This window comes from Dipodomys merriami, unplaced genomic scaffold, assembly GCF_024711535.1.
Source record: "Dipodomys merriami isolate MVZ:Mamm:240054 unplaced genomic scaffold, mDipMer1.0.p SCAF_33, whole genome shotgun sequence".
Classification (NCBI taxonomy): Eukaryota; Metazoa; Chordata; class Mammalia; order Rodentia; family Heteromyidae; genus Dipodomys; species Dipodomys merriami.
The window spans coordinates 16,754,386-16,779,776 of NW_027204826.1; the positions used below are offsets into that span (position 1 = coordinate 16,754,386).

The 25,391-nt window shown below is 49.9% G+C and overlaps 1 protein-coding gene across 2 annotated transcripts in view; it reads left to right on the top strand.

Annotated features, from left to right (window-relative positions):
• The window catches only part of Abhd2 (abhydrolase domain containing 2, acylglycerol lipase), a 48,114-nt gene that overhangs the window by 12,233 nt on the left and 10,490 nt on the right, over positions 1–25,391 (top strand). Inside the window, exons 2-5 of one of the 2 annotated variants that reach the window (XM_070043224.1) lie at positions 6,833–6,936; positions 9,698–9,897; positions 22,123–22,298; positions 23,756–23,923. In XM_070043224.1, coding sequence (XP_069899325.1) covers positions 9,704–9,897; positions 22,123–22,298; positions 23,756–23,923 — 538 coding nt within the window. In that variant the 5' untranslated portion in view covers positions 6,833–6,936; positions 9,698–9,703. The remainder of the gene's footprint in view (positions 1–6,832; positions 6,937–9,697; positions 9,898–22,122; positions 22,299–23,755; positions 23,924–25,391) is intronic. The other variant, XM_070043223.1, reaches the window with a different exon arrangement.

A 25,391-nucleotide genomic window follows, 5' to 3' on the forward strand; every position in this document is an offset into this window, starting at 1 on the left:
AAGATTACAGGCTTGAGCCAACACACCCTGCTAAGCAATCCTATTTTATAATTCCACCACACTCTTGGTCTAGGTTAACCTAGGACTAATACCATTCTGACTTATATCTTCTGTGCTAAATAAGCCCATGTCAGTTAGAAAACACCATTGACAACTTCGTTGCATTGGATGTTGTGGGGGTCTTCGGAGGGTATTTGTCAGAATTGCAACAAAGGATGGGTACGTTTCTATCTTACCTTTCTTCTAAAGCCTGCCTTCCTTCTGCTCCCTGGAGCAGTTTCAGTTTGAAATGTCTTCCTTGGTGAGAGAGGAGTTTATGAAGTAGATTTATAACTTCTTTTTTTTTTTTTTTTGTGGGTCATGGGGCTTGAACTCTGGGCCTGGGCGCTGTCCCTCAGCTCTTCAGCTCAAGGTGAGCGCTCTACCACTTGAGCTACAGCGCCACTTCTGGTTTTCTAGTGGTTTATTGGAGATAGGAGTCTCACGGTCTTTCCTGCCCAGGCTGGCTTTGAACTGCGATTCTCAGACCTCAGCCTCCTGAGTAGTTAGAATTACAGGCGTGAGCCACTGGCGCCCGGCTAGATTTATAACTTCTGAGTCTAGTAACATATTCTTTAGACAAACAGGGAAGTGATGGAAGAATACAGCCTCGAACAGTCGTTCCTCTGAACGATGGAAAGCAGACAACTTCCATTTTGAATGGAGAGTTATCTGCCTGAACGTCAAAGGTGTTCTCTAAAACACCCCAAAGTGGCTGACGGCCCAAGTCACAGTGAAGTTTCTCAGCACACACTTGTCCGCTTGCCCATAGGGAGCTGTGCCCCTCCGCTTTATGGGATGATTTGCTAAGGAAAGTCTGTGCAGGGTCTCATGGTGGTGATGCCCTAGGCCTCTCCCAAGACTGACATGACCAGTAAATAGCTACACATACCCATGATGTGCTCAACACCCTGATCTTCAATTTGTGCAGAAATCAAACACAAAAATTGAGTCCGAAGGGAATCGGCCATTAGGTATTAAAGAGAGAGGAACCATCACTTTTATGTAGAAAAGAGACTGGAGAGTTTTGTGCTTGGATCTTTATAAAATATGGAGGTGAGCAACTGTGATTTTAGGGTCTGGAGGGGATGGGCCCCCAGTGAAGGGCCTTGGATAACTTAGCAGGTCATACAAAATGAGTTGGGCACCATTGGAGGCCTTGCAGTGTTGTCCGGCCGTGGCCCTGGGCCTGCTTACATGTAGCAGGTAGACGCTTCTGACACACAGCCTCCCGTGAGCCTGCACTAGGTAGCATGCATGACCCAGTACACACAGCAGCAGCTTTAGGTGTGGCGCTGCCTTCCAGGCTGAGGTCTGCAGTTCCCCTTGCAGGTGACACACAGAAGCGTCATTCCCCAGACCTACCTGCCAGTCTCCTGAGCGCCCGGCACTCCACTGTCCACCTCTTCTTCTTACTCTCTCTTCTGTCACGTGTCTTCTGTGCTGCTCCAACCAGGGGCCCACCTTCCTCTCCAGGGGCTTTTTTGTGTGAAATCTGGTAGTGTTCACCTGGTGCTTCAAGATTTAGTACCTAGTGCTGTGTGGACTCAGGTTCCATGCATTAAGCTCCCACAGGGGCCAGATGGAAGCCAGTGCCCTTGGGTCTGCAGGGAGGAGAGTGGAATGTCAGAAGAGGATGTTGTTTTCAGGGTACCAACCCTTTTCCGGCGGGATCTGTCCTTTCATCTGTAGGCTGTGGCCTCTAGGAAAGGGCTTCCTGCTTCTGGAGGCGAGTGCATTCTTGATACATCCCCCCCTTGCTAGCCACTCCCTGCCCCCTCAGGACACTGACAAAGGGTGGGTGGTCACATGTGCCGGGAAGACCCAGTAGAGGAACGTTCCTGAGGTGGGAGCTGGGTACCCACTTGGCGTGGGGGCGCACCCACTATCTGTGGTGTGCTGTAGTTCATAGAGGTAGACCAGATGTCTGCCTGTTATGTGCAGGTTTGGCTAAAACCTAAAGGTGAAGGCTGTTGGCCGGCCAGGGTGGCAGTTGGGACTTGCCCTCAGGCTCTACAGAGGCTGAGAAAACTTGCTTCCAGAGTGGGAGGCGGGAAGGAGGGAGGCCAGCGCCCCAACAGGCAGGGGGTTTGTACTGGCCAATGGGAGACAGGAACATTGAAGGGTGTGAACTTCAGTTTCTTTCCTCGGAAAAGCAATACATTTAGCTCAAGCCCCAAAATAAATCAACTCAACATGCTTCCTTTTGAATTTTTATTTTTTTCCTGCTTGTTCAGTAGCTTCCCTGCGAAGGCAGCCCCGCTCGGGTCTGCCGGGTCCCCAGGGCCAGCACGCAAACCAGCTGTCCATATTTATCTGCCTTTGCTGCCAGCATGTGTCGCCTAAAGCCTGGTCACCATGGAAGCCATGTGACCGCCAGCCTGCCGCTCGGCACTGGCAGGAGCTGGCATCCCTGCTCCCCGCAGCGGAGGTACTATATTTGCGAAAGAGAAAAGGGTAAAGCCTGCCTCACAATACTTACCGTGCCTCCTGAACCTTCTGCTAGTCCCTGAAGGATGAAACAGAGCTTCACCTGCTGGGTCACTTTGACTGCAAGGTGGGGTGGTGACTGCACCGCCACGAGAGCCACTGAGAGGCAGGAGAGCAGGGCCAGGGGCCAGGGGCCAGGGTTGCCTGGCTGTTGGCGGGGGCCACACCTTGAGACCTCGCAGTCCCTCTGTGGCAGGGTGCTGAGACCTCCAGCACCCTCCCAGGGTGGTCTGGAGAGAAGCCTGAGCCCCTGGAGCCTGGGGTTCTAAGGCAGGGCAGGAGCAGTGTTCTGGGAGAGCCAGGCTGAGCCAGCATGGACTTTTCTGCAGGGAGGAGGCACAGGTGAGGGGCAGGAGAGACCCTGAGCAATAGAGGGGGGTCTGGAGGAAGAGCCCAGGGTATTGTGCTCCAAAGATCCCTTCTAGCACAGAACAGGAAGGAGCTGCCTGTCAGAACTCTTGAACTTGCCTTCTGAGTGCTGGGATTACAGGTGCACACTACCACACCCGGCTTCTTGGAAGTGTAGGGGACTTGATGACCTCTGGTATCCAGTGACTTACTAAGTCTAACATAGGCTCAGTGTGGAAGGGTGAGTCCTAGATCAATTTTCAACCTGTTGAAGGCTGAAAGTTAATAAATGGTCCATCAGCCAGTTATTAAATGTTGAGGAGACCTTTGTGCTCGTCAGGAAAGTATATCTTTTGTGGTAATTTCTAATATTTTGGGCACTTTCTTGATGAATGCCATGGGATTATTGGCACACGAACGCAGATGAGAATTTAATTTATTTGAAGAAAGAGCAAAGCCCCTGAGGGTTGTTGCTCCTGTGAGTTTTGTTGTGTGGTCTAAGAAGCAGGCCAGAAAGCGGGTCCGGGTTCTGTTACACCGCACTTACAGATTTTACCTGTGTCCTTTCGCCAAGGGCTGCAACTGTATCTTAGAATCTCAGCCATTTTGAGCTGAAGAGCCTCTGGCATTGGCCACCTCTACCGCAGTCCTCTCCTTTTACAGTTGAAGTCGTTAGGGCCTGGAAGGTTAAGTGGCTTGTTCAAGGACACCTTCTGGCCTAGTAACCTTGAAAGGGAAAGGCAGCGTGGGCACTGGGACCGGGTCTCTGAGCACGCAGACAGGAGCTTCTTCAGTGCAGTAGCTTCCATCCTTCAGTGATGTCCTGTGCGCAGTGGGGATGGCGCCAACCCTGCCCAGTGCTGGAAATACCAGTCAGGCTGGTCTTGAAGTCCGAGGGACACCTAGAAGGACCAGATGGCAAGCCGGCTGGCATTTGGCAGTACCTCAGATCCTTTTGTTAATGGAGAAACTACAAACAGAGGTTTAACTATCAGTTACAACACCTGACCCCACTCATAACCTAGCAGGGTGGGGCCAGGGCTTGCTATAGATGCAGTGGAAGCCCAGCCCAGGTGAGGTAGAGAGAGAGGGTGGGAAAGGGGGGGAGACTACCTCTCCTCTCCTCCCGCACACACATGCCCAGCCCTCCTTTTCCTTTTAACCTGCCTCCTGCTCACTCACCTAGAAAGGGGGATGGGATGCACAAAATAGTACAGCGAACACCAAGTTTTGTTATAGCTACCAAATTCAGAGCATTAACAATGGCAGGTTGGCCTTGGAAAGAAAGAACACCAGAATATAAAATGCAAGACAAGTTGTGTTCTAAAATGTCCTGCTCATTCCTGGTTTGATCCTTGGATGGATGGACAAGATGGACAGATGGATAATGGATGGATGGATGGATGGACAGACGAATAGAGAAGCATTGTTTTGTCCCCCACGCGCCCTTCCTTTATCTTCCCCTCCTCTCCCAATCCCCTAAATCCTGCATTAGCACCCTAACGCCTGGACTCCATAAGTCTTTCCCCACTCAATTGTTTCCTAGACTAAATTCTCTTCTCGCAGATCTGTACTGTGCATCTCTTCTTTGCAGTTGGAACGCAAACTCCACTTAATTGCAGTCCTAGAAGGTGCTGGGCACACAGTGGTGGAGATGTCCCTTCACTCCACCAGCACCATTCCGGGGGTGTCCGAGCTGACCCATGCTGGGGCTGCAGGGTCCAGCGGGTCACAGCTGCCTGCTTGGGCCCCAGTGATCATAAGTCACTCAAAGACTGCCTGAACTGAGAGGAATGTTAAAACTTTGGCAGTCTCCAACGGCTGAGAAAAATTAATCCTCTTCTGCATTTGCTATTAAAACAACAACCACCAAACCATAGCAGGGCACTGCCTAGCCCATCACTCACTCAGGTCCTGAACATAAAGTCCCACAGGTTTTAAAATAATTCCGCGGCCGGGCGCTGGTGGCTCACGCCTGTAATCCTAGCTACTCAGGAGGCTGAGATCTGAGGATCGCGGTTCAAAGCCAGCCCGGGCAGGAGAGACCGTGAGACTCCTATCTCCAATAAACCACCAGAAAACCGGAAGTGGCGCTGTAGCTCAAGTGGTAGAGCGCTCGCCTTGAGCTGAAGAGCTGAGGGACAGCGCCCAGGCCCAGAGTTCAAGCCCCACGGCCGACAAAAAAAAAAAAAAAAAAAAAAATTCCGCGCACAGAACCCCATTTATACGGCGTGTCATGCGTTGGGGTACGAGCACTGGACATGAACTCTTCCCATTTTGCAGGGCAATCAGGGTTTTCTGTCCTCTCTGACAGGGAGCTCAGAGGCATTCTCACCTGGACCACATACATAGTTGTGTATGCTGCTGTGTATACCTTCTTGGTACCAGGGCTGGGAAGGTGGCTCAGAGGTAGAGCGCTTGCCTTGCATGCCTGAGGCCCTGGGTTCGATTCCTCAGCACCACATAAGCAAAAAGAAAAAAATCCGGAAGTGGCACTGTGGCTTAAGTGGTAGAGCGCTAGCCTTGAGCTGAAGAGCTGAGGGACAGCGCCCAGGCCCAGAGTTCAGGCCTCACAACCGGACCCCCCCCCCAAAAAAAAGATTTTCATCATTTATTTCTTATCTTTTTTTGTGGGGAGGGTACCAGTCGTGGATCTTTCTTTTTGTCGGTCATGGGGCTTGAACTCTGGGCCTGGGCGCTGTCCCTTAGTGCTTCAGCTCAAGGCTAGTGCTCTACCACGTGAGCCACAGTACTACTTCCAGCTTTTTCTGTTTATGTGGTGCTGAGGAATCAAACCCAGGGCCTCATGCAAGGCAAGCACTCTCCTACTGAGCCACCTTCCCAGCCCTTTTTTTTTTTTTTTTTTAAATCTTATAACATGTTTCTTTTAAAGCTTTTCTCTATTTATTTATTTGCCAGTGCTGGAGCTTGAACTCAGGACCTGGGCCATCCCTGAGCTTCATTTGCTCAAGGCTAGCACTCTACCACTTAAGCCACAGTGCCATTTCTGGTTTTTTCTGTGTATGTGGTACTAAGGAATCAAACCCAGGGCTTTATGCATGTTAGGTAAGCATTCTACCACAAAGCCACATTCCCAGCCCTTTCTTTTGTTGTAGAGACTAAGATTTAACCTCAGAGCCTTGAGCTTTCCAGACTCAGTAAAAAATCAGGACCAGGTATTAAATCCTCTATTCTCCATCTGCTTTCCACACCCCTTCTCTTCATTTCGCACTATGGATATTATCAGTTTGAATATTCAGTCAGGATAGACAAGTGATAGCCACAGCTAAATAGGCCTGTACATTGCTTTTTCTGAAGAGTACGTGTTTCTTTCCTTCTTTTTTCTTTTTTTTTTATGTTGGGGCTTGAACTCAGGACCTGGACATCATCTCTTAGCTGTTTTACTCAAGGCTGGCACTGTACCCCTTGAGCCACTAGTTGGAGATAAGAGTCTCATACACTTTCCTGCCTGGGATTGTTTCGAACTGTGATCTTGAAATCTCATCGGCATCCATATTCTTCTTTTCCTTCCTCTGCTGTCTTGAAATCTACAGATGTTTTACCGCAGGTGTCCCTCTCTCACCCTGAGCACTTGTAGCTCCCTGTGCCCCTGTGGAGCCCCCCTCTGGGCACCCCATCCAGACCCGGCCTCCCCCATTGTGCTCGCTGTTCCGGAGCCCTGGGTCTTTGAGCCTCAGCCGGGTATTGCGGGCAGCCTCCTTAAGGGATCAGGGGTAAGGTCAGTACCAGGTAGCTTCAGCCAGACGGATACAGCAGATGGCCACCAGTCTTGGTCATCTGCCAAGGGCTATCCCCGGCAGGTACGAAACGCCAAACATCCACATGGCCCACATGTTAATTAAAGAAATTACATGTTTCCCAGAAGACTGTCAAGACTGCCTTTATGTCCATGAAATGGCTTCTCCTGTGAAATGTCACCATGCAATCTTTTCAGCTTGTAGGTTGATTGGAATAAGAGATCTGACCTGGTCGGCCCACCTGGACCTCTCTCTCTCCGAGGAAAATTCGTGTTCTTGCTGAGGGGAGTGAGTGAGCCAGGTGTGTACCGCACAGACTATTTTGCTGTGCCTCTCCGCCTCCCCGCAGGCCTGTGTAGTCTAGTGATGAGCCAGGAGCACAGAAGGAGAGGGGGGGAATTGTGTACTCCTCTAAGTCAGTAGGACCTAGCCCAGCTTTGGGGACCCAGGCACCCCAAGGTAAAGACTTTCTACTTAATCTCACCTCACCGGAGTCAGAGAGCCTTTGAAATTTCTGGTGGTTTTTGTTTTTGTTTTTGTTTTTTAACTCTTTAGTTTGTTCAGTTTCTTTTTGTTTGTGCTGGTACCGGGCTTGAACTCAGGGTCTGGGTGCTGTCCCTTAGCTTTTGGTGCTCTATCACTTGAACTATACCTCCACTTTTGGCTCCTTAGTACTTAATTGGAGGGAAGAGTCTCACAGACTTTCTCACTCAGGCTGGCTTTGACCCATGATCCTCAGATCTCAGCCTCCTAAGTAGCTAGGATGACAGCTTCCAGCTGTTTAGTTTTGGTTTAAGACATGGTCTTGCTATGCAGGCCTGGGATTACAGGCATGCGCCACCTTCCTGGCCTGGTTGTGTTTTTGTTTTTGCTTTCTAATTTTAAGGTCTTTAAAATGCACGCTGGGAAGCTGCTTCATCTCGGGTGTGTATTGGTCACTGGTTTAGCTCCACAGATCTTCAGCAAGAGGAGGGAGAAGGCCGAAGGTGGAGCCCACGACGCGTCTCTTAGCACTGTGGCCTGTTCTCTCGTTCAGGCTACAGGTGCTTTTGAGAATCCTCCCCCACCATGTACAATACTATGTACAAACATTGGGGCATATTTCAGGTGTTCCTAGACCTTGGGGATTCCCGTAGGGACCCCACAGACTCTCCAAAGTTAGGAATCTTTGTGTTAAGTGTTTACAGAAAGCCATTAGAGCCATGACCGCAGGAGTGAGGTGATGTGCTGCCAGAAGTCAACTTTGGGTTTGTTTTGTCTTTTGCCATTCCTGAGGCTTGAACTCAGGGCCTGGGCACTGCCCCTGAGCTTTTGTGCTCAAGGCTAACACTCAACCACTTGAGCCACAGCTCCACTTTGGCTTTTTTGGTAGTTAGTTAAAGATATGTTTCACAGACTTTTCTGCGCTGGCCAGCCTTGAACCATGATCCTCAGATTTCAGCCTCTTGAGTAGCTAGGATTACAGAGTAGCTAGCTCCAGACCAAAAGTCAAGTTTAAGCAAACTACTCCTCGCAGGCCAGAGGTTCCTGCACCCAAGAATGCACTCCAAGGTCCAGCCTCATGCGCACTCACCCAGGGAAGCTGTACACAGTCTGTTCTCGTTCTGACAAGGGGAGGCCAGTGGAGAAAGTTCTCTGGAGTTGTCTTTTTGGAGACTGTTTTGCCCAGCCTATTCTGTAGGCTCCCGAAGTCCTCGTGATTCCTGTCTTTAGCAGAGGGTATTGGAACCTTTGCAGGGAGGCAGTTGCCATGGCTACCTGGCTCTGAGAGTTACCATCCTCTCCTTCCTGTGTGGTTTCCCTAGTTCTAAAGACAGCAGCTGATGGCCTGACATGCTGGTGGGCAGCAGGGAAATGGCTGGATTTTGGTTGCTGCTGCATTTGCTGTTGATGTTTCCATGATGTTTGGAAAGGGGTCTCTGTGTGTGGTACGTGTGTGTGTGTATGTATGTATGTATGTATGTTGTATATAAAGTAAATCTACCTCAAAAGATGAAAAATTAGGAGAGCCTGGGAGAAATCAAATATGCATAAGTATGTTCTGTATTGCAATTTTGAGTTTTGGTTTGGTGGCTACCTTTAGCCTCATTTTGGACTAATGGCTACATCAGGTGTCTTCTATAAGAACAAAAGTTGGCAAGCTCCATTTCACATGGCGCGAAAGCCTCAGGTGCCACGATTGATTCAACCTGGGTTGAATCTCAGCAGGACTCCGGTGCCAGGGGTCCTCTGAGGACTGAACTGGGTGGTTTTATCCAGCCTGCTCTGAAAATAGAGAGCTGGGGCCAGCAGGCGCACAGGACTCCGGCAGCCCCGTCCACACATCTGTCCACAACACTTAGCACACACCAGAGGTGGATGACGTTCACAGAGAGACCGGGGCAGCCAGTTAGGGGAAATCGCAGCCCAGCCCCTCCCTTTCTGACCTGTCTTTATTCTTCCCCTTCTCAAAAGGACTTTGGTTTTGTTTTTGCTATAATAGAATTTGAACTCAGGGCTCATGCTTGCTACACAGATACTCTACTGCTGAACCACAACTCCAGCCCTGCTTTTCACTGGTTATTATTGAAATTAGGTTCTTTGTTCCTGCCTGGGAGTAGACAGCAATCCTAACTATTTTTCACTTCACCCCGCCCCTCCCCTGCCCCGCCCCAGCTGGGGGGACAGGCGTCTATCACTGTGCCCAGCTTCTTCTGTTGAGATGGAATTTCACAGACTTTTCTGCCTGGGTTGGCTTGGACCCTCCATCCTCCTGATCTTGGCTTCCCACGGAGCTATGAGGACAGGCGTGAACCACCAGCATCCCAGTTCACATTTACTTATCTCCAAAATGCCCGTGAGAGTAGAGAGTCAAGCACGCCCTCCGCGGGCTGTCAGCATGTGGGGCGGTGTGGCTGGGACCGGGGTGTAGCCTGGGGGCCTGCGCTGTCGGGCGCTGCCGCTGTCTGCCTGAAGCCCCCTGTGGACACTTGGCACGCACGGCCACAGCAGGACGTGCAGGTGATGGGCTCCCGCCTCCCTCGCTGTATTTGTGACCCCCGACATGTGCCTCTGCTCCCCAGATCAAGATGAATGCTATGCTGGAGACCCCCGAGCTCCCGGCCGTGTTTGACGGGGTGAAGCTGGCTGCTGTGGCCGCCGTGCTGTACGTGATCGTCCGCTGTTTGAACCTGAAGAGCCCCACCGCTCCACCTGACCTCTACTTCCAGGACTCAGGGCTCTCGCGGTTTCTGCTCAAGTCTTGTCCTCTTCTTACCAAAGAGTGAGTACATGCTAATCATAATCCCGAGGTGCTGATCTAGAGCAGCCAGGTAACTTGTGCCCACTGTGGTACCATGTCTTGGAGCTCGGGCCCAGGTGTAGGATGTGAGCATCTATCTGGGCCTGTGCGTGGGCATTGGCACCAATCTTCCGGTCCCAGGCCTGTGGCCTGGCTCCATCCTGGATGAGGAGGATGGAGAGGGCTTAGGTTAAAGGCAGAGCTGAAGTTGGTACAGGAATTAGCAATGATTTGAAATGAGCATGAAAAGACCAGTTCCCCAGAAACTACTTCCAGACCTAGCCCTCCCATCATGGGTGGACCCTGCCTCCTGGGACGTTAGGACGTTAGTCATGCAGCGGAACTCCAAGCATGCAGCCTTCTGACTGGAACATGATAGATGATTAGAGGGCAGAAGGATTCTTCCTCCTCCTCCTCCTCCTCCTCCTCCTCCTCCTCTTCTTCTTCTTCTTCTTTCTTCTTCTCCTCCTCCTCCTCCTCCTCCTCCTCTTCTTCTTCCTCCTCCTCCTCTTCTTCTTCTTCTTCCTCCTCCTCCTCCTCCTCCTCCTCCTCCTCCTCCTCTTCCTCCTCCTCCTCTTCTTCTGTCAATTGTAGGACTTAAATTCAGGGCCTAGGAACTGTCTGAGCTTTTTTTTTTTTTTTAAGGCTCAAGACTAGCACTCTACTACTTTGAGCCACAATACCACTTTCAGTTGGTTCGTTGGAGATCAGAGTCTCATGGATTTTTCTGCCCGGGCTGGCTTTGAATGGTGATCCTCAGGCTTCAGCCTCCTGAGTAGCTAGGATTATAGGTGTGAGCCACCAGCACCTGGCAAGGCAGAAGGGTCCTTTTCCCATCTCTGCTCTGGCCCCTCAGGTCTGACAGAGTCGAATGACAGCACTGCCGTGTGTGCTTCTGCAGTGCAGTAACAGGTGCTCTCGGTTCCTCTTTGCCCGCGTTGACTGCATTTGAGTCTGACACTCGGACCTAGTCCTCTTTACTATTCCCAGTGGCGTGGAGGTTGGATCATCTCCTGTCATGTTAAGGATGAGGACACTGGGAATGTCAGGGAGGAAAAAGCCTAAACGAGTGACGTCAGAGCCGACTCCCTCCTGACTCATGGGCTAGTGCATGGGACACTTTGTCAGAGTGCAGGTGAGATACTGAGCAGGAAAAGGCTGCCCACAAGGAGGGTCATTAGCAGGACTGGCCAATCCCCCCCCCAAGTACCTCCAATTCCCACATGACCTCTAACCCCACCCCTTTGGGGGAAGCCACTGTCATCCTGATGTTCTTTGTCTGGGTCAGATTTTCATAATGGCTTCGCTTATTTGAAGCTGAGAGCAGGAAACACCTAACTCTGACAGGGTGATAGGGCATCTCTTAGCTTCCAAAGACCTTTCCTAGGAGGAGAGCCGCCTGCAGCCCCCCAGCCCTGGCCTTGGCTAGAAGGCTCGCTTAGCCGATTTCCTGCCGGCAGCTGGGACTGCTGGGATCGCTCTGCACCTATGACTGTCAGGAGCCTCTTACTGTGACTTGGGCACATCAGCACAGAGGCTCCTCCGGTTCCAGGGGGAGGGAGCACGTGGACAGAAGGTGAACTCTCAGCGCTTGCTATGAAATGGGGGATGTTTTTCTCTCTCAGCATTAAAGCCAGTTTTTAAACCTCTTTTTTTTTAGATAATTGGCCCCAAAGACACATCTGAAAATGTATCTTTTGTGTGCAAATGTCTGAAGCTTTACTTTGGTGGGTAAAGTGCTTCTTGCTCACTTAGCAACAGGTCAATATTTACCTAGTGATGCATATTTTTGTTCATAAGAAGTGTTTGCTTTTACTGAAACAAGCAGATCAAAGCTCCGTTAGGAACCCTGGAAAGGAAAATCTAGACAGTAGCAAAGTCTCTCCTTTTTTTTTTTTTTTTGAATAAAAATTGTAATGCATACTCATTTAAAAAAAGAAAAAGAAGACAAGGCACAGAAAAATCCCTACCATTTTCCCAACCAAAGATAAGGTACCACTGCTCCGTGGTTATCTCTGTGTTCTTTGCTTCTGTCTTTATCTCGGGACAACCAGATGGTGCTGGAGATCAATCCCAAGGACTCGGGAAAGCTAGGCAGGTGCTCTGCTCCTGAGCTACATCCCCACCCTTCCTGTGTTCTTGGTGTTGCTTTTGAACTCTGGGGCTCAGGCCTGTTTGGCGAGTGCTCTACCACTTGCACCACATCCCCCGTGCTTTTGCTCTGGGTTTTGTTCAGACAGTGTCTTGTGCTTTCTCCCCCATGGAGAGAGAAATGGTTCAGCCATGTGACAGCAGGGGACCCATCCTAATCTCCACCCTGTGTCAGTTCCCAACTTTTACAACAAGGACTTGGGGCTGGCGTGGGTGCAGGACGTCAAGTCGGGCTTCTTGATTTCTAAGAAGTCACTTGAGAAGTCTGACATTTAAAATGCTTGGGAAGCCTTACCAGAGGGTCCTGGTGATCCAGAGCCGGCTGTGGGCTCCCAGGGAGGCAGGGGTTCAGGAGAAGCAGCAAGGCAGGGGGTTGGGGCTCCTCCTGCTATTGCTACAGCGGGCCGGGCTTTCCTGTGACAGGTGGCACCAGATCCTCATGGCTGGAGCCCAAATTGGTGTGCTTAGTCACAAGTTTGAACAGTGAGTCCACGTCAATCCCAAGTGAGATATTCCCTAAACCTCCTGTTTGAAATTGGAGATGAAGCATAACAACACAGAATTTTCCTTTCTTGATATTTGAATGAATGGAGATCCTTCTCTGTGAATACATATGTATTTTTGTAATCAGTCAAGAGCATTTAATATCTGTTCTTCTAGTCTGTTCACTGCACCACACTCACCTCCTCACATGTGACACAATGCTGCTTCTCTCATTTCTACTTTGTCCATTGAAATCCCCTCTCTATCCCCTCAAGACCTTCTCCATTGCTATACGTACGTACGTACGTACGTGTGTGTGTGTGTGTGTGTGTGTGTGTGTGTGTGTGTGTGTGTGTGTGTGTGTGTTTTGTCAGTCGTGGGACTTGAACTCTGGGCCTGGGCGCTGTCCCTCAGCTCTTCAGTCAAGGCAAGCGCTCTACCACTTAAACCACAACACCACTTCCAGTTTTCTGGTGGTTTATTGGAGATAAGAGTCTCATGACTTTCCTGTCCGGGCTGGCTTTGAACCTCAATCCTCAGATCTCAGCCTCCTGAGTAGCTAGGGTTACAGGATTACACGTTTTACCCATCTTCTGTCTCTACCTCGTTCTGAATGACAGGAATATACACAATAACTTCTCTCCGTATCCTCAGCTGTCTTCTGGAGGCTGGAGAAAGGGATTGTCAGAGGTTTCTGTGTTCCCTTCCCCTAGAACCAGCGTGTGCTGGTGTTTGTGAGAGGGCGAGATGGTCCTGTTGGTGACCTGGGTAAAGAGACCGCGTGTGGCCCGAGCTCAGGTAGCTCTGGACACAGGCCTGGCACCACAGAGTACAAGAAGGCACCCAGGGCGAGGGCGTGAACTGTTGAACTGGACGTGGAGCAGCTGGACGGCCGGCTTTGCCTTCCGAGCTGACACTCTCCATCCCTCTGCGCTTGTCCTGTTGTCCTGCGGGCTGTTGAACTAGTCGCCAGGGTCAGGAAGTGACTGCCTTGCCCTCCTCCTGTCCCATTCTGCCCCGAGTTTCACGATATTCAGTTGGCTCGACCTTGGCTCTGTCTTCTGGCTCCCACAGGTGGACTTGGTACTGTTAACCTGGCACGTAGGCCTGCCACGCAGGCTGCCCTTTGGTCGCTGTGCCCTTTAATTTTGTTTGCTAGTGAGCAAACCACTGTTTTGGTTCCAGAGTCTAGCGACAAGAGGCGTCTGGTGGTAGCTGAGAGTCCCAGGTCTGTGGGCGGTCTCAGGTCCCCAGAAGGAAAAGGGGGCAAGGGGACAGTCTCCCGAGCCTCCCTGGGGAGCCAGGGGTGCGATGGGGACTGCAGTGGCCTGGGACACCAAAGGAAAGGGCTGAGTCACCGAGCTTAGTGACAGGGCTGCTGGGTGGTGGACAAAGACTAGTGTCACAGAACAGAGAAGTCACGGGGTGGGGTGGGGGGAGTGACTGTCCGTGGGAGCCACGCTTGCGCAGGTACAAGTGTAGCAACAGGAAGCAGCGCAAGTACAAGGCTCACTCACAGCCACCGACCTTGGCGTTTGCCTTTTGCGGTAAAGAGAACTTTCTAGAATATCTATATGACTTTGTGCACTCTCTCACTGTGGAGAAGTCTGGTTGCCTCAGCTGGCCTGACTTCTCTCAAGAGTGGAGTTGTTGACCACTTGAGCAAATGTTTGTCTGTCTCCACGTCTCAGGAGGGCGCTGCTGCCTCCGGGGCCGGGGCCCATCTGGGGCCTCCTGTCACCAGACCAGCACCAGCAGCCGCTTCTTTGCAGCTCCCTGAGCCGTGTGCCTCCGCTGAGCCCACTGCATCGCCGCCTTCCCTCTGCACCTCTGCTCAACTACATCCCAGTAGTTTCTCTAGCCAGTCAGGTCTCTGACCTTGTTGCCCTTGCTGCCAGGAGGCCCTTAGCTTTAACCTACCATCTTCTTCACAACAGCTCTTAGAGACGCCCCCTGGATGAGCCACGTGCCCACCCTGCCTCCTCCAGGCAGCTTGCCTTCCTTCTAATCCTGCGCCCCCCATGCCCTTCCAGTCATGATGTGCTTACATCATGAGGCACCCATGTTGGCGTGAGATGCACTAGATTGGAGGGAGGGATGGAAAATGTTGCTGGCCGTGGCCCTCCAGCCTCTCCCGCCAGCACTGTACAATCGCTCCTGTGTCTCCAAACCTGCCACGCGGGGAGGAGGGGTCTCCCGCCTGCCTGTGTCTGCCCAGCTGGTGGGTGAGGATGTTTACTCACTGCGATGTTAATTTGTATTTTTTTTTTTTTTTGATGAAAGAAGCTGTGCATTTTTTAAATACACCTTTGAGGGCCATTTTTCTTTCCTTTTCAGGAAGTGTCCGTTGGTGCCCTCCAGCCATTGAGCTCACGGTCACTAGCCTGTTTTGTAGTCATTTGCAAGAGCTCTATGTATACCAGGGAAATGAGATCTTGGCGATATGAATTACAAATATTTGTTCCTGGTTTGTCGTTTGTCTTTTCACTTTGCCCGTGGTTGTACTTGCCATGTTGAGGTGGAGGGTGTTTTTTGTTTGTTTGGTTTTCATGTGTGCAAAGTCAAATGTCTCTCTCATTTCCAGGTTTAGGGTTTTCCTTAGAAAGATCATTAATACAGAATTTTTAATTTATATATTTTTTTCCAGCATGTACAGGATGTCATTTTTCTTTTGCAGTGTTTGATCCTGCTAGAGTTTATCTTGATGTGACATACAGCTTCATTCTCTTCTTTCTAGATGGCCTTTTATTTTATTTTGCCTCCTTCACCCCATTTACTCAGATGCCACCAATTTCCCATCTAAACCTCCTGGACGAACATAGGCATGGTTCCAGCATTTACACTGGTGATCCTGAACACAGACTACTAGCAGGTTGTGCGGTGAGGGTCAATGTTCAGGCCGTGGGCAGTGCAGGGTGCCTCAGGCCCTCTTCTTCTTTCATGATTTCCTTGGCTGTGACAGCTAAGTGCACTTGTCGGTACCAATTTTTGAGTGCTTGTTTAAGTTCAAATATAAAAATTCGCTCATTTTTACTGCATTGAGTTCATAGGTAAGTTAGGGAGTATTGACGGTTTGTAATGCCAGGTTTTCCAGTCCAAGTTCATTTCTTCAAGTCACTCAAGTCCCAAGAGCTTCCTCAAGTTTCCATCTTAATCCCCTGTTTCATGACTGCACAGACTCTGGGAAGACAAATAGTCAGATTTGGAGCGTGGCTTATTAATAATGATCTATATAATTACTGACAAAAGCAGCATCATTTTTATGAAATATTTTAAGAGCACCTGGATTTTTTTCCCTCTAATCTCATTGCTTGTCACATTAGAAGTTATTTTCTGCACATTGCAGGAAGAGAAGGGGATGATATTGAGTGTCAGCATTGACTTCATGTAGGCATCTCTTTTTTTTTTTTTGGCAGTCATGGGGCTTGAACTCTGGGCCTGGGCGCTGTCCCTCAGCTCTTCAGCTCAAGGTGAGCACTCTACCTCTTGAGCTATAGCGCCACTTCCGGTTTTCTAGTGGTTTATTGGAGATAGGAGTTTCACGGTCTTTCCTGCCTGGGCTGGCTTTGAACCGAGATTCTCAGCCTCCTGAGTAGCTAGGATTACAGGCATGAGCCACCGGCGCCCGGCTTGGCATTTCTTAATTAAAGTGTTCTCTAAAGAACCTGCCAGAAGGTCTGGGACTGTGCCTCACATGTATGAAGCCCTGAGCTCAATTCCCCAGTACCACATAAACAGAAGCAAAAAAAAAAAAAAAAAAAAAAAAAAAAAAAACAAAGCCAGAAGTGGTGCTGTGACTCAAATGGTAGACTTCTAGCCTTGAGCAAAAGAAGCTCAGGCATAGTACGAGGCCCTGAGTTCAAGGCCCTGGCCAAAAAAAAAAAAAAAAAAAGAACCTGCTAGGTAGAGAATCCAGTAGCTTCCATGTAGCTCCTCCAGTTTCCCACTAGAAATTGAGGCCGGCCTTAGGGGATTTTCGAGCCCTTATCTTTTCTCCCCTGCACTTCCTGGCATAAAGTGAGGTGGCCTTGGGCAGGAATTGGCCCTAGAGAGCCCTGGGTTGGACAAGGCCGTCCCCTGGCACCTGTGCATGATTCCTGCAGACAGGCGAGGCCGGGGGACATGGGGACAGGACAGAGATGTCCTGTGTGCTTTGGGTCAACAGTGTCCTGTTGGGCCAGCATGGTCAGGTTTTTGAATCCATGGATTTACCATCAAAGAGGGGAAGCTGGGGGGAACAGTGCATTTGGGAGTTTGGTGGCAGCCTTGCTCCAGAAGCTATAGTGCAGCCTCCTAAGGCTGGGGTGCTCCTCCTTGACGAGCTGTTTACACACTGGTCCTGCAGCGGATGACATTTGTCAGTAAACCACTCAGTGTCCAGAGCAGGTGAGCGTCCACACCGCCGAGGACTGGCCACACCCCTCCATGCAGACCCCAGGCCAATCCTCGCGCCTGGACTAGGACCAGGAAGCAGATTTGCTTTGTTTGTTTTTGTTTTGTGTTGCTTGAACTCAGGGCCTGGCTGCTGCCCCTGAGCTTTTTCCAAGGCTAGCATTCTACCACTTTGATCCACAGCACCGCTTCTGGTTTTCTGGTGGTTCACTGGAGATGCCCATGCTGGCTTTTACCTTGATTCTTGGATATCAGCCTCAGGAGTAGCTAGGAGTACAGGCATGATTTTGTATAGAGTGGTTTGTGTTTTGTTTTGTTTTATTTATTTATTTATTTTTGACAGTCATGGAGCTTGAACTCTGGGCTTGGGCGCTGTCCCTCAGCTCTTCAGCTCAAGGCGAGTGCTCTACCACTCGAGCTTCTGGTTTTCTAGTGGTTTATTGGAGATAGGAGTCTCAGAGTCTTTCCTGCCTGGGCTGGTTTTGAACCACAATCTTCAGATCTCAGCCTCCTGATTATAGGAGGCTATAATCCTATAGGATTGTAGGCATGAGCCACTGGCACCCGGCTCCAAAAGCAAATCTTTAAATATTTTTTTTTCTTGTTTTCTTTTAGCTTTAAAAGCCTGAGTTGTTTTCCTTAGAGAAAAAAAAAAAAGCAGTTTCATTTTAAGTGGTATTATCGCTCTCTCTAAAGTCCCTGTCTAAAAGCATGCACAGGAAGCAAGAAGGCAGAGACTGAAGGCTCTGTCCAGCTGCCCCCGCTCCCCCTCCATCCTGGACTTCAAAAGGAAGTTCAAGGACAAGACTTCTGTCTCGTTTCCGCAGGCTGCTCTTGGTCATTTCAGGCAGGCGCAGAATGCTCTGCCTCTGTGCTGGAATTTTCCTGTGCAGAATCCTGCAGATCAAGAATAGAACACTGAGCGATAGCAGTGTACACGTGAGAGAGGCAGCGTGGAGAGTCTGCCTGCAGTCTGGGGAAGGCTGTGTTCACAGCACACTTCGCCTGGACTTATTAATGGCCATTTGGGAAGCTGCCCATGAGCTCCAAGGCCCAACTTGTTTGTTCCTGAAGCTCTTGATGAAGTTCTTCCCTACCTCAGCCTTGCCTCTCTCCTGCAGGGCTATGTGGCAGGAGCAGCTATGGTCCTGGGTTCCGGGCCTGTGGGGGGAGCTCAGGCAGGTCAGGGCCCAGGAAAAGTAGGTGCAAGATGTTCTCCAAGAGGCAAAAAGCTCTGTTCCTCCCTTAGCCTCCTGGACTCCCACGCAGAAGAAGGCCAGCTCATTTTCTGACCAAGTGTTGCTCTCAGCACCCAGCACCGAGCTCAGCTTGGTGAGTCAGGCACTGGTTAAAGCAGGATGAAACGCTTCCCCAAACCAGACACCTGCCACCTCTCTGGAAGATCCTGCATTCTCTCCTTCCTCTTAATCTCTGGGGTCTCATTATCTTTGGGGAAGACCAAAGATGCTTTTATTAACATTCTGGCCTTCTTTAAAAAATACCTGCATGTGAATATTCAAATAATTACCTTCCAAGAGGATGAGAAAGCTTATCAAACCAGAGAAGTGGCTCCCTGTTGAACCTCTCCTTGAGCATCACAGAGATGTTCCAATAAATCCAGTCAATGGTCTGGACAAACGTGATTTAACAGAACATTCTGACAACTGATCAGACAGAAGAAAAAATTATACAAAGATTTGTTTTTTAATCTTTAGATCACCCCTGTAATCCTAGGTTCAAGGGAGGTAGAGATCAGAAGGATCACAGTTCCAGGACAGCCAGAGCAAAACGTTAACAAGACCCTATCTTATCCAATAGCTAGCTAGGCTCAACAGCGTGGCTGTCATCCCCATCTACACTGGAAGCATAAATAGGATCTTAGCCCAGGATAGCCTGGGCAAAAATAAGACCCTATGCTATAAATAAAAACTAAAAGCCGGGTGCTGGTGGCTCATACCTGTAATCCTAGCTACTCAGGAGGCTGAGATCTGAGGACCACAATTCAAAGCCAGCCCAGGCAGCAAAGTCCATGAGACTCTTCTCTCCAATAAACCACCAGAAAATGGGAAGAGTGGTGCTGTGTCTCAAGTGGTAGAGCGCTCACTTTGAGCTGAAGAGTGCAAGGACAGTGCCCAAGCCCAGAGTTCAAGCCCCACGACCAACAAAAAAAAAAAAAAAAAAAAAAAGAAAAGAAAAAAAGAAAGAAAAGAAAAGAAAAACAGAGCTAGAACCATAGTTCAAATGGTAGGCCCTAAGTTCAAGCCCCAGGACCACCAAAATCAAAAGTGATGTTTGTTCACTTGACTTCCATGTGGGAGAACTAGAGCTCCTTGAATGTGTCCTAGTAAGGAAAGTTCTGGACTGAAAGTTCTGGACTGGTTTCTAATCCCAGCAGTGTGACACCAGGCAGTCTAGGTCTGTTTTTCTTACATCTAAGGCTTGGCTCCTCCTGGGAGTTGACTCCCGTGTTGTGGGGTGGGGACTCCTGACTGGGTGAAGAGCATAATCCTTGCTTCTCCTGGACCCTGCAGCTCTTTCTGCCCCATTCCCCAGCCTGTCATCCATCTGTAAACACCCAGCGTCCCAGTGTCTGTCTATCCCCTTCTTTACTTGGTAGACACATCTAGATTTTTGGCTCTAACCAAAGCGTCCTATCCAAGAGAAATCAAAAACGCCAAGGCGTGGCTACTGATGGCCATCTGGTGCCCTGAAAGGCTGGGCCATGAGGACTCAATCTCAGATAACGTATTTTAGACACCTACCACATGCCAAGTCCTGCATTGCACTCCTTGGCAGAGGCTGGCAGTGCCACTAGTTGTAAAGTAGCTTGATTTGCAACCAAGGACTAGGTCCCACAAGGAAGAAGTTGTTACCCACTGGTTTAGAGCAAAGAGAGTCATTAGTTGGCTTTTCACCTCTGTTTCTAGGTTCTGGCAGCCATCTTGTCCCTAATCCGTCTGCCCAGAGGCGTGCATGTTTGTGTCATCTGCCCAGAGCCGTGTGTGCATTCATGTGTGTCTGGGGTCGTGGGTGGAGGAGGTGCGGGTTTTTCCTTGCTGTCTTTCCCGCTGGGCAGCTGTGTTCAGAAAGCCAGATGTTGGTTATAAATAGGCCCCAGCAGAGAAGGACCGGCTGGCCTCTATGTTTTGTGGTGGTCCAGCTTGTTTCTTAGTAACAAACCTTTATTAAACACATCGGACAGCAAGGCGTGTGGACTGGTAAGCAGAGAGCATCATTCCTGCTCTCAGAGAATCAGCAAGGCATGCCCAGAGGCTTCCCCTACTCAGAATGGCCTTTCAAATATGTTCATATGCAAGTCAGTGTGTCAGACCAGATGCCGCAAAACGTAAAGAAAGCTATGGCATTTCTTGTGGCCCGTGGGTAAATTATATAAACAGGAAAACATCCAATATACCCCACTTGAGTAAATGCATTCCTAAAGCTCAGTTTTATCAATCCTGCTGTGGTGTTATTGTGAAGTTAATTAAAAACAGTGTTTTATCAGTAGGTGGTGATGTCATAAATTAAAGATTGAGAGATGTCTGCTGTGCACAATTGACCGTACATTGAAAAGAGAAAGTCCCAGTGATCCTGAGGCAGCTGTTTCTTAACATGGGGGTGCACATGCACACATGCTCACACATACATGCACACGTGCTCACACAGGGAACAGATGGACTGCTTGCTGAGGAAGGGCGGTGAGCTCATCTCTTAGGACAGAGTGGATTTGATCTTCTATGGTGCCATTACACACACCTCTGAGGGGTTTATTCCTTCTCGCTGTGAGAAGGGGTTTGAATGGGCTGGAAAAAGGAAGTAGCCAGATACAAATCACCTAATAGCCAAATTCATGTTATTGTGGTACATCCCATTTTCACAGTTATGTATGTACGTGTATCTCTGTTGGTTTTTTTGAGCTATGTTTTATCAGCATACATCGCTTTTTTGTTTTGTTAAGACAAGGTCTCAAACGCCAAAGCTGGCCTCAAACTCTGCATTCTCCGGTCTCCACCTTCACAATGCTGGGCTCCCAAGTGTGTGCCCCGTGCCTGGCTTCCATTTTGTTACTGTCATCATCCAGGCAGCTCTTATAAACACCTACGTCTGCTTTCCGAAGGCCGTGGCCGTGCTTTGGTGCTGACAGTTGCACCTGTTGTGGTGCGCTCGCTGGCCCTGGCCTCTCCGTCTTAAAACTAGTCCTTCCTCTCATCCTCCCCCCTTCCCCCCCCCCCCCCGAAGCTTGTCTGGGCACCGGCTATTGCGGCAGCATCCCTCCTCTTAGGTTTGGGTAGATTTAGTCAAGTAGGCTAAGGTAAATTGCTCACAAACGCTACTGTGACAGATGCAGGGAGAAGCGCTTGGTGCCGTGGCTATGTATGTAGGACGTGTCCTGACCAACCATCAAGCTTGACCAAAAGCCATGGGAGAGGAACGCATGCAGTCAGCGTGCGTGGGGTGGTCTTGTACTGTGGCTGTGAACCATCACCGCTTCCTCCTTGTGACTTGGAGCACCCCCTTTCCCCATCACTGACCAGGTTGTGATCTGAGCATTTTCTTCCCACGCTTGGGGGTGAGGGGTCATGTGATGATATCACAGGCCAGTGGAAAAAGGGCAGGGGGCTGTCTAGGCTTCATCCTCCATTAACCATCAGTGTGCTGCTCTGCCCTTCTAGCACATTCTCTAGGGCATACAGTGGCACTCCCCTACCCTCCACCCCAAGATACTGGAAGGCGTTTGGCAGAGTCTGCAGCCCTTCTGGGTGTAGCTGAGCGCAGCAGTTTTGGCTAATGGGGCAAACACTGCAGCTGTGGCCTCTCATTAACGAACGAGAAAGAAGTGAGAATTTACTGCATGTAGATGCTCGGTAGCTATTTTATATGCATTTGCTCGTTTGATGTTAAGAGGCCAGCTCTGTCAAGTTCAAATGTGTTCAAAATAGATTGCTTGCTGTTTCATCATGGAGATCACCTGGGTTGAGTTATTTGCCACCCAAACTTTGAAATCCTGTCTGGATGAGCGTGTCAGCTCCCCTCCTGAAGGACGTGATATATATGGAGCAAAAGGGGAGAAAGCGTGGCCTGGATGTAAGACAGACAGTCCATCACATTCATGTTAATTCCAATGTACAGAGTGTTTCAGGAGCGTGAGGAGACTGACCTTTTCTCCCCCTTCCTTCTCAGATACATCCCACCATTGATCTGGGGGAAGAGTGGACACATCCAGACAGCCTTGTATGGGAAGATGGGAAGGGTGAGGTCACCACACCCGTATGGACACCGGAAGTTCATCACCATGTCTGATGGAGCCACGTCTACGTTCGACCTCTTTGAGCCCTTGGCTGAGCACTGTATTGGAGGTGAGTTGGTTCAGGGAGTGGCACTAGGCTGTCACTCAAAGAGCAGGAGTTGGGGGAAGTATGGCGGAAATGCCACCCCCCATCGTGTGGTGTCCAGGACATCATCCGGTGACGTCAGGGATGTGTCATGACATCCGGAAGTCTGCCGAGATTAGATCCAAGTCTGCAAGGATTAGCTCCAGCGTAGGCCTGCCGGTCCATGGAGAGAACCCCACACAGAGATCTCCAGGAAGCTGTGGAGAATGGTTTTACAATGCACTTGGGAAATCAAGAGCCCTAGTTTAAAGGGAACAGGTTGAGCATGGAGCCCAGGTCCGTCAGTGCGAGGAACAGAGGCTGGACCATTCTGGACTGTTCTAGGTGTTTCACATGTGCTGTTGCCTTAGACCCCTTCACAGTCCCGTGAGAGAGCCCATATCACTGCTGGGAACCTGGAGCTTGGAGAAGTAGCTGAGTGGAGCACACAAAGGCCTGGCTGCCCTGTGTGGACGCTTCCTTGGACAGAGACACACATTAAGGCCATGTTCACCACACATGGGCCAGGGACACCTGTTGCGGAGAAACAACTCAGTTTCCAGGGGCAATTCCATTCTTGCTAGGATTCGGCATTGCTCCGTGTAATCCACACACATCATAAAACGCTTCGTAACAAGGACATTAAGGAAGTGGGGTTAGATGCTCATCCTGTTGAATATAATTCCTAGGAGAAGAGAATGTCTTTTGCCTATTCAAAGGCAGCTAGTTTGTTTTAGGAATGTGGTTATCATTTGTATCATTTGCATAAAATTCAGCAACTGTATTCTCAGTCACTTGAAGTAAGGAACGAGTAAGTAGCTGCTAAGGCCCCTCTTAGCTCACCCTGCCCCACACCTTCACGTGCTGTCTCTCCTGCTCATCAGGTCTCAGCTCCGGGGAGGTCGCCTAGAACTAGGGGCTCACAGGAAACAGTCACAAAGGAATGAATAAATAGCTGTTCACACTGTATTGATAAATCTAGTAGCTGGTTTTTCAAATATTTATTTCTCTAGCATACTCAAATATTTATTACTCTAGCATACTCAGTTAAATGTTTTGTTTTGTTTTTCCTCTTCTTTCTCATGCTTTGACTTCTTTTCCCATGAAAGCAGGTTTTGTGTGGCCAGTATGCTCCTCCTAGTGGGGAAAAAAATACTTCTTCCTTGTAGTGACGTCTTTCCATCACCCCTGTACCAAAAAAAGAAAAGGTTGATGCAGATAGTTTCAGAGGAGACAGTATCCAAACCCAACAAATGTTCTAAGAAAACCACCTTTTTCTTCCACTTATGATGACTACCAAAGGACATTTTAGAAAATAGGGATAATACAGAATGCGTAAAAAGAAAATGAATCCCCCTTCATCCCACCGCCCAGCTCGCCATGTTAATATCTTAGCTGACCTAGTCCACGGACCCCTCAGGACCTCTGTCTCTCCCCTGCAGATGACGTCACCATGGTCATCTGCCCTGGAATCGCCAATCACAGCGAGAAGCAGTACATCCGCACCTTCGTGGACTATGCCCAGAAAAACGGCTATCGGTGTGCAGTGCTCAACCACCTGGGTGCCCTCCCCAACATCGAGCTGACCTCGCCACGCATGTTCACCTACGGTAAGCAGAGGGGCCCCTCAGAGGTACCCTGCCACCCCTGCCATGCCCTGTGGTCTTAAGTGTAGAATTCTTGGCGATGTTCTGGAGACAGAGGGGAAGGGCTTCTCAAGGCCTCCTGCTGGTAATCGCCAGAGCAGGTATGGGGGGATGGGGGGCGGCAGCTGAGCCTTGCCCTTCACCCCTCTGCATCTGACACTCATTGTCTGTGATTGGCAGGGAGAGTACAGTGAGGCATATGCATGTCAGTGTAGAACCAAGTGCATCTCCACGTTCCTTGAGGTCAGGAGCTGGCTCTCATGGTCTGGCAGAGGCTTCGGAAGTCCTATGTGAGCTAATGCTCAGGACTCCTCCGTCCTGGTTCCTGTGAGTCCTCCCCACACCCACGAATAATAAATGTGAAATTAGGCATTAGGCATAAACATTTGGGATGTTTGTGACAGGATACGTTGTAGTGTGTTTTAGTGGGAAACAACTGAACATCATGCCTTCCGTCCTGTCTTCATCTACATGTTCGCGTCAGTCACAGTGGGTACATCTATGGTGACTTGTGTAAGTCACCTTATCGTCAGCAGCATGAAGCTGCAGGGTCACTGTATTTTATCATTTAAGAGCCACATTGGCCGGGTGCTGGTGGCTCACGCCTGTATTCCTAGCTACTCGGGAGGCTAAGATCTGAGGATCGCAGTTCAAAGCCAACCCAGGCAGGAAAGTCCGTGAGACTCTTATCTCCAATAAACCACTAGAAAACCGGAAGTGGTACTGTGGCTCAAGTGGTAGAGCGCTCGCCTTGAGCTGAAGAGCACAGGGACAGTGCCCAAGACCAGAGTTCAAGCCCTACAACCGACCAAAAAAAAGCCACATTGCTATTATTGTTCTTGTGGTTGATCTAACTGGTCCTCTTTGTAGGGTGTGTAGGGCTATTTAACATTTTTCTGCATTTTAAGAACCATGCTACAAATACCAGGTACCTAGAATTTTTCTTTAACAAAGTTCTCTGGAGTAAGCGTCCAGTAGAATTACAGAGTTGCCATTTTTCAGGTGTGTTTGCACATGTTGTCAGACTGTCCTCCTGCAGTCCTTCCAGTCCTGCTACCGTTGGTGAGGCGCAGGGTACCGTCCCGCCCTGAGAAGACCCGAGCGCCAGCCACTGGCCTGGAAAGTCCCAAGTGCCTCTCATCTCAGACGTGCCCAGTTCTGCTTGGAAATGCCCTCTGTGGCCTTCAGTGGGCTTCTCCCTGCCGTTTGGGTCTCATCCTTTCAAAGAGCCCTTCGTAGCCCCGCCCAGTCCTTCTACGCTGTGCTTCTCAGGGTCCTCCTCCAAGGCACCTGATGTGAAGTCACAGCTGGCTTTTATTTGGGTGCCTGTTTACTGGCTGCCTGTCCATCCCAGAAATCCACTCCATGAGAGCAGGGGGCCTCCTGCTTCCTCCTGCAGCTGCCTGGGCCCATAGAACGGGCCCTCTCCTTC